General features: G+C 46.1%; 1 protein-coding gene across 1 annotated transcript in view; it reads left to right on the top strand.

Moving 5' to 3' along the window:
- The window catches only part of adcy2a (adenylate cyclase 2a), a gene marked incomplete at both ends in the record, with an annotated part of 63337 nt that overhangs the window by 40270 nt on the left and 14414 nt on the right, over positions 1 to 8653 (top strand). The window contains 10 exons of the mRNA XM_084471873.1: positions 1497 to 1655; positions 2055 to 2187; positions 2487 to 2663; positions 2849 to 2892; positions 3103 to 3183; positions 3539 to 3608; positions 3911 to 4008; positions 4506 to 4590; positions 6715 to 6852; positions 7754 to 7873. Coding sequence (XP_084327999.1) covers positions 1497 to 1655; positions 2055 to 2187; positions 2487 to 2663; positions 2849 to 2892; positions 3103 to 3183; positions 3539 to 3608; positions 3911 to 4008; positions 4506 to 4590; positions 6715 to 6852; positions 7754 to 7873 — 1105 coding nt within the window. The remainder of the gene's footprint in view (positions 1 to 1496; positions 1656 to 2054; positions 2188 to 2486; positions 2664 to 2848; positions 2893 to 3102; positions 3184 to 3538; positions 3609 to 3910; positions 4009 to 4505; positions 4591 to 6714; positions 6853 to 7753; positions 7874 to 8653) is intronic.

Genomic DNA, 8653 nt, shown 5'->3' with positions numbered 1-8653 from the left:
TTAATATTCAAATTATATTCGAATAATGAAGTTCGGAGTTAAAGCCCTAGTACTCCCCTCTGATGTACTCTGCGTTTCAGAATAAAAGTGAAAACACTGAACGGAATATGAATAAAGAAAAAAATATATATCAACATCCAATGTTTAAAAAGGGGCATAGAATGAAAATAATGTGCAGCCTAAATGGTCCAACATCGACTTCTTATGGTCCTCTCTCAGCATGGTGCATAGATGCTCCATGAAGTAAACAAACCAACCTTGATCTTGGACCTCAGGATGGAGAGAGAGCCACTAGAGCAGGGAGGCTGGAGCAGGGAGGCTGGAGCAGTCTGCGGGGCGTCTGCTGTGTGTATTGTGAACAAGCAGGGACAGCCAGAGACACTTGCATATTCTTGCAATGCACTCACAGACGTGCATGTGTATATCCCCACTTGATTGCACACACACACACACACACACACACACACACACACACACACACGCACACAATAACACACACACAGACACGCACACGCACACATGCATAAGCACACACACACCTATTGCTTCTAGGCACACAGTGCGTCAAGCAACTGGACCCTAATTGCTGGTTTCCTGCTTTTAAGCCTGACCTTTAGGGCTGGACTTTGTCTGCGTCTGTTGCTAGGTGATGGTTAGTATTTATTAAGTAGGAGGCTGGAAGGCAGAGAACAATATGGGCAAAGGTTATGGGAGTCCCTCTCCCACCGTGACTTAATAGGTCATATTAGGCTTCGAGTTTAGCTTTGTGTAAAACGGCGATGACAATGTCACATCATTATTCTTGGGCTGAGTTGTGTTGAATTGTTTATCCGAGACCTTATACAAGACTCAGTGGAATAAATCTTTCCCGACTGAATGCATAAAGGATAACTTTGGGATTTTTCAACCTGGAGCCTATTAAAATTTACATTTACAGAAGGAAGAGAAACAACAATATATCGCTGTTATGGTACAGTAAAGATGGTTAGTGCCAAGCACTAACAATTTTTAGGTTAACCCATTCCCCGTGTACAACAAATTCTTCTGACATTCCGAGTTTAACCCAGCCAGAGGCACTTTGATCAATGAAACACAAATTAACACAGTCATTGATAAAAATGAAGGAATAATCCACTAGTTTTGCTCTCTTGTTGTAGAATTTTAATTTGTCACAGTGATTTACCACTTTTTGTGTCAGTTGTCATTGCATAGCAATTTGGAACAGGAATGTCACAAACAGTCTCAGCGATAGCGGTTAGGATGACAGTTGATTTAAACCGTACACTCTACACTCTACTAAAATCTTAATATATGAATGGTAAACGTAAATTAACTATTCTAATTCTTTCTTTGGTTGAACAGTAAATTGCATATTCAGTGACTGAGTGACATGTGCGTTGTTTATCCCATGCTTATTGTACAACACCTCGTTGTGCATAGATAAACACAAAGCTAAAGCTGATTGCGCTGTTGCATTATGTTCCGCTGTGTTTCAGGAAAGTTCGAGATGCCACCGGCGTTGACATCAACATGCGTGTCGGAGTGCATTCTGGGAACGTGCTGTGTGGCGTGATCGGGCTTCAGAAGTGGCAGTATGACGTCTGGTCACATGACGTCACGCTGGCCAATCACATGGAGGCAGGAGGTGTACCGGGGTGAGACAACTGCTCGTCATGACCCCATTGAATTGAAACCGTTTGGGATCCACAAAATGGCAAAGATGTCTTTGTAACAAAGGCTGTAATTCAGGAAGTGGTTTAATACATCCGAGGGCGAGCTGGTCAAAGTGACCTTTGTCGGTAATGCTTGCACCATTTTATGTTGGTTAAATTGAATATATTGAAGAATATATCCTCAAATGAGAAAGTCTGTATCAGGGCCACAACCACAGGAATGAGACTCAAAAAAAACCATTATCACTCAATTTGCATATTTGTGTCAGTCCCGAGACCTAAATCAGTGTGTGCGTGTGAACGCACACATTCATTTTTAATGGTGGCTGCTATGGGAGCCGGTTATTCAAATGACCTCCCCGCCTGTGTTCCTCCGGCCAGGCGAGTCCACATCACCTCGGTGACGCTGGAGCACCTGAACGGGGCGTACAAGGTGGAGGACGGGGACGGGCAGGAGAGAGACCCCTACCTGAAGCTGCACGGGGTCATCACCTACCTGGTCATCAACCCCAAGGTACTGCCAAGGACCAAGCACTAACAATCGTTAGGTGAACCCATTCTCCGCATACAACAAAGATAGCTAGGATAAGACGCTACACCATGCTAAGTACTATTTTTAAGTGCCGGGATGTACAACACACAATAAGTGTGTACATTAAGTGCCAGGACGTACAACACACAATAAGTGTGTACATTAAGTGCCAGGACGTACAACACACAATAAGTGTGTACATTAAGTGCCAGACACGTGACATCACGTCCAATGAGAACAGTATTGTAACCACTGCTTCCCACCCGCACCGTCCGTCCCAGGTGGAGCGACGGAGCCCCCAGCAGCACTACCGGCCCCGCCACACCGTGTACGGGGCCAAGATGAGGGCCTCAGTCCGCATGACCCGCTACCTGGAGTCCTGGGGGGCCGCCAAGCCCTTCGCCAACCTGCACCACCGGGACAGCATGACCAACGAGAACGGCAAGATCAACACCGTTGTGAGTACGGGAGTCTGGGAAGAAAAGCACACAAACGCAAACACAAAGGGTGCTTCAAGGCTGTTTGGATGCAGTGCACTCTTTTAAAGGGAGCTTGAGCTAAACCCTGCTTTCTCTCCCTCTTTCTCTCTCTCTCTCTCTCTCTCTCTCTCTCTCTCTCTCTTCTATTGCTTCGGGTTTGTCAGGACGTGCCAATGGGACAGTACCATTTCCAGCGGAGATCAGAGAGGTAAACTGATGATTTAACAACATCTCTGCATAATCCAAGGGGGGGGGAGGGATTATTCCCTAGCATGCCCCCCCCCCCCCTGTTTCCACGCTGAAGAGACTTGGTTTGGCTGCGTCTGCAGTGCTGCAGGCCTTAGTCGCTCGCGGGCTGAATCGGCGGCGGATTCACGAGAATGTCTTTGTTCTCTGTCTTTCTCGCTGCACCACGCAGAACCAAGTCCCAGAAGAAGCGCTTCGAGGAAGAGCTCACAGAGAGGATGATCAGGACCTTTGATGGGATCAACTCTCAAAAGTACGCATTCTGGGGTATTTATGATGCTCAGTGAGATGGAGCATGAGGAGAGATAAAACAGGGTGTGCGGGGTATGCAGCGTCTTGGGAGGCCCCTGCTTTTGATGATGCGGCGCAACTCCAATGTGTTTGATGATTCATGGAGTAAGTTACTAACTAATTTACGTGTGTAGAGTGTAGAGTTAAAAAAACAATGTAAGAAGCATAATCACAATTCCCTGACCTGTTAATTATACAAAATATAGGTAATATGACTTTGTAACTAAGCTCACTTTTATCAACCAAAAAAACACAACAATTGTTCCAATCTGTGTTTGTTTTGTATCTCCAAATTGCTCTTTACTGCGCACTTCCAGACAATGGCTGAAATCCGAAGACATCCAAAGAATATCGTTGTTCTTTCACAACAAGTCCTTGGAGAAGGAGGTAAGGCGCACACACACACACACACGCACACACACACACACACGCAGACACACCGGCAGGATCTGGCAGCGGCTTAGTGTTCCGGTTTGGCACGGTCGCTCGGAGGGAGAACCCTGAAGCGCATTGACACCCACACCCCCACTCCTACTTCCCCTGAAAGCCCTCGCAGCTCACAGCCATAGCTGCCACGTCTGCCCAGTAAGACACAGTGAAAGTGGGCGGTCGAAGCCGATGGCGAACTCATCGGCGGTTCTCGACCAGAGGTGGGGGGAAGTGACCCCTTTTCCTTTCTTACGTTCCAGTATCGGGCGACGACTCTGCCGACCTTCAAGTACTACGTGACCTGCGCCTGCCTCATCTTCTTCTGCATCTTCATCGTGCAGATCCTGGTCCTGCCAAAGTAGGTGTGCTCTGTTGAGGGTCAGCCACGGATGATGAATACGAGTGAATCGAGTGACTGGCTCTCGGCTCATCTTTGAGGTGCCTGGACTCTTGCCTGGACCCTTAGGGTTAACCTGCTAGCATCTTAGCATGTGTTTTGCCTGTATGTATGTTTGTATGTATGTATGTATGTATGTATGTATGTATGTATGTATGTATGTATGTATGTATGTATGTATGTATGTATGTCAATGATGGCACCCATTGCAATCGTGATAATCCCTGGAAGGAGGGATCCCCCACTCTGTGTCTCTTCTCGAGATTTCTTCCTTTGCTAATTATTTTAGTTTTTTCTTGCCCTCTGGGGGGCTAGGGTCAGGGGAGTGTTACACATGTATGGCCGGTTAAGCCCTCTGAGACTGTAACTGTGATTAACAAATAAGTGGAATTTAATTGAATCGAGAAGGCCCCTGGATTTATGTCTACGACCAACGGATGTTTCTGTTTTTGTTGCAGAACGACCATCTTGGGGATCTCCTTCGGGATGTCTTTCCTCACACTCTCGCTGATCCTGGTCATCTGCTTCATCGGACACTTCCTGGTGAGCAGAAGAAGGGCCCCCTTCCGTGGTGATGTGTTGTGCCTGCCACGCGCTGTGCTCTGGTGTACCATCCATCCACGTTCAAATATATTACATTGCACGCCAAGTCATATTATTACCGTGATTAACAAAATAAGCCTTACTTCCAAATGTAACTAACGTCAACATGCTAACACACAGCCGGCTAGCTTTTTGTCACGCTGGCACAGTTCAATCATACAGATCACATTTGATCTGAACGATAAGGGGTCGGCTTAGCTCAGGGCGGGTTGACTTGTAACCGGAAGGTTGCTAGTTCGATCCCCGGCTCCTCCTAGCTCAGTGTCGAGGTGTCTCTGAGCAAAGACCCCTGACCGCTCCCGACGAGCTGGCTGTCGCCTTGCATGGCTGACTCCGCCGTCGGTGTGTGAATGTTTCTGTCAACCGTTTGAAGTCGCTTTGGATAAAAGCATCCACCAAATGCCCTAAATGTAAATGTAACTAAAAGATCCCATTCTGTCCAACGGCACCCGTTATACTTACAAATGCACCATTCTGTGGATGACAAGGTCCACTCCAGATGACGTTTCTTGTTATCGTTAAAGGGTCAGCTTGGGGTTCCCGCTGCCCTCCCTAGCCCTCCACGTTGCACAAAGACAGGTAGCAAGAGAGAGAGCAGAATGAAACAAAAAAACGGATAAAGTTGGGATTGAACACCAGAGAAAAGCTAGTCAGCCCCGGGCTGAAACAGAGTGACTCATTCTGCTCCAACTAAGATGGGTCCCTGGTTGCTACTCTGTTATGGTTTACCAGCTCCTGTGAGAGGATCCTGCTCCCTTGCTCTTGTTTGACACGTTGCCCACAGTGGCAAAACAACGGATTTAGAGACTCTCAGACTCTTTGCATTTTATATTCTTTCTTGGTGTATCTCTGTGATTCACTTTCTTATTTGCAACACAAGAGCTGTCACTTCTATATATATATATAAACATCTGTGCGTGCGTTCATGTGTGTGTGTGTCTGTGTGTGTGTGCGTGTATGTATGTATATCAACTTTTTCGAGAAAAGGGAGAAGCAAAAACAGATAGACAACCATTCAGCACATAAAGTCAAACAAAACCTTTTCATCAGGTTTTTATCACCCTATTTCCACATAATAAATCAATAAAGACCAGACCAGAAGGGTGACAAACGAGGCCATATTAACGTGACAAGACCCTCACACATTCAGACGCTCGCTCCATCTATTTCATGTAGATGGATATCAGGAGGCGATGCCACACTATCACTACGGTTCTGTATTTCTCTCAGCTCCATATAACATATATATCTATAAATATCCACCGCTATTTTGTTGTCCTCCATGAGACGACTGAGGACAGCTCAGAGATGAGTGGGCAAACCATTCATGCTCTTACTATAACCGTCATCTACCACAGTCAAGAGACCCGCTGCTACCGGCAGGGTCAGACACTGGAAAGCAGTTGTCCTTCACTAGGTGTGCCAAAGCCGAGAGTTTAACCATCTGAGCTAGTAAGTGGGGTGACCTTTCAGCGGCCCTTGCTAAATGTACATTTTACAGAGCGAGAAATTAAAAGCCACTTGTGATAAATTGCAGGGGTGCAATTCATTTGAATAGCCAGAGTGGCCAAACACTGAGTCAGAAAGCTGTTATGTCCGACTCTATTTTTCCATTTACTAATGGAAGCCAGAAGGGAAAAGAGAGGAGTGGGGGGGAGAGAGGACCCTGCTGAAGGTGTGAAAACCAGAGCCCTCTTTGGGACTGATGTGTGCCAATCTTTCCTTCACACGTTATTTGACGTTGACTGCACTGAACATAACACACTATTACCGTACTGTGATGAGTTCAAATGGATTGACAAATTGAGCCTTCGGCTAATCACGTAACACTTATTGTACGGGTTGTGCAATAGGCTCTTTTTGTCCAATTAGAACACATCTCTTCTCTTGTGATTGGTGTGTGAGCAATGCGTGAGTGTGAACATACGTGTGCACGTGTGAACGTGTGGCTGTGCACACACGTGCACAGACACAAGTTCACACATTTATATATATATATTCACACATGCACACGTGCTCAAGTTGCACACGTGCTCCCGTGCACACATGCCTCTGTGCCCACAGCACTGCAGCAAAGGCACGTCGGCCTCGTGGACGTGGTTGCTGCGCTCGTCCGGTATCATCGCCAACAAGCCCTGGCCCCGCATCACGCTCACCATGACGACCACCGCGCTCATCCTGGTCATGGCCGTCTTCAACATGGTGAGGCGCGGCAGCGGAAGTGTCCGTCACCGTGGAGGTAGCCTCGGTTGCCAGGGCAGCTAACGAGGCTTCACACGGAAGGAGATAATGGTCGCCCCCGGTAACCCCCCTTTATGCTCAATAGCCTCTCGCCTCTTGCCTTAATGGGCGAGTGTATATTTAAACGGTCGATGGGGTATTGAGTGAGGATTTGGGCGGCGGCCGGATGCTCGAGACTGAAAAGGGAGTGAGATTGGTTTGTATTTCATGTGGCTGACTGGAAGAATTACCCTATTGTTGGATTGGGCCGAAGGTTAAATATTTTGTGATATAGTCTGCATGTACCTGGAATAAGAGTAAAATAAGAATAAAAGCAGATCAGATAATGGTTGTTCCATTTCTTCTCAGTGTCAGAATTAGCTTCAGGATTAGAAATGTGGATAACAGAACTGAATACAGATTGTCTTTATCGCTAGCATGCTATGGTTTAGTCCCTATACCCTGAAGGTTCAAAGTCCCAAGATGTCTCAAACTCTCTCAGTCAAACAATAGTTTTTATTTTTATTTGTATGCGCATTATAATAACTGAATAAAAGATGATATGGAGGCCTAATATACAGGAATTGGATATGGTTGTATGTGCCTGGGGTTACTCTAACCTTGTTGAGATGCTAATACACTGGCTTTAGGTAGGTGGATGGAACCAAGGAGTACTGTTGACTCAAACTTCCTCTGGCATTTAACAGTATTCTCATCTTCTGCGATGTATTAAACATCTGGAACAAGGAGACAATGAAATGGACTCCTCCGTCGTTAGCTTTAAGCCTTAAAATCTCCTGACTTTTCAATGGAAATTAGCCAATACATTGTATTCCTTTGTGTAATTTTGCCATTTTCACACTGCCTTTTCTCTTTTCCACAGTTCTTCTTGGGGGAGTCTGTGACCTCTTCGGTTTCGGTTTATAATTCATCCAACGAGACGTTTTTTTACCACAATGGACAGCCAATGAGCTCCATTGATAAAAATGGCTTCTACCTCCCGGTAAGTTCTGTATAGTAAACATACATTGAAATAATGCATGTGTGAAATCAAGTTAAGTTCATCAGTGTATCTTTTTAATATAGTGAATTGAAACCATTGCCAAGTCAATTCCGAATGCGTGTATCTGTTGTGTTCCTGTGTGTCACTGTCTGTGTCTGAATGTTTACGTTTCCCTGTCAGTGTCCTCTGCTAGTTAACAAACAACAGTAGACATGATGTAGCATGCATCGTTAGATATATTCTGTTAAGCCCATTTTGCTACATCGAGCAATTTGGGTCATGTCATCGACATGAGGAAGCCAGTCTCAGAGGATCTTTCCTCTTCCTCTATCTTCTTCCTCTTTGAACTTCAGCCTTAAACATCTTAATATATCCAATCCATCTTCCCAATCTCTCTTATCTCCTAAACCCTGCATCTGCCGGAGGCCGTCCTGCTTGCGTCCTTGCTGCTCCAGCATGGCTCGTGTTCCCAGATGCAGTGAGAGGGAGTTGTTAGGCCTCTGCATCACTAGTGGTCTGGGTCTGGTCCACACCACTAACCCTCTAAAGGCTCCGTTATGGTTCCACGTCGACGCAACGCAAGGGGGTTTACAGGCCTATTACGTCCTTGCGGACCCTCCTTGCGTCCACCGCAAGAGCCTGACGTGCGGCTCCCAAAAATTGTAACCTTCCGTCAGCAGCAAGAGCTGTGATTTAGAGTTTAGAGTTTAGAGTTTATTTATTTAGCACACAAATTTCAATGGTGCAAGGAGGGAACGAAGCCGGTTGGCTTGTACATAG

The sequence above is a fragment of the Micromesistius poutassou genome (genome assembly GCF_964030765.1).
Source record: "Micromesistius poutassou genome assembly, chromosome: 8".
NCBI classification, from domain to species: domain Eukaryota; kingdom Metazoa; phylum Chordata; class Actinopteri; order Gadiformes; family Gadidae; genus Micromesistius; species Micromesistius poutassou.
The sequence above is the reverse complement of the archived record's forward strand: the minus strand, read 5'-3'. Positions and strand labels throughout refer to the sequence as shown.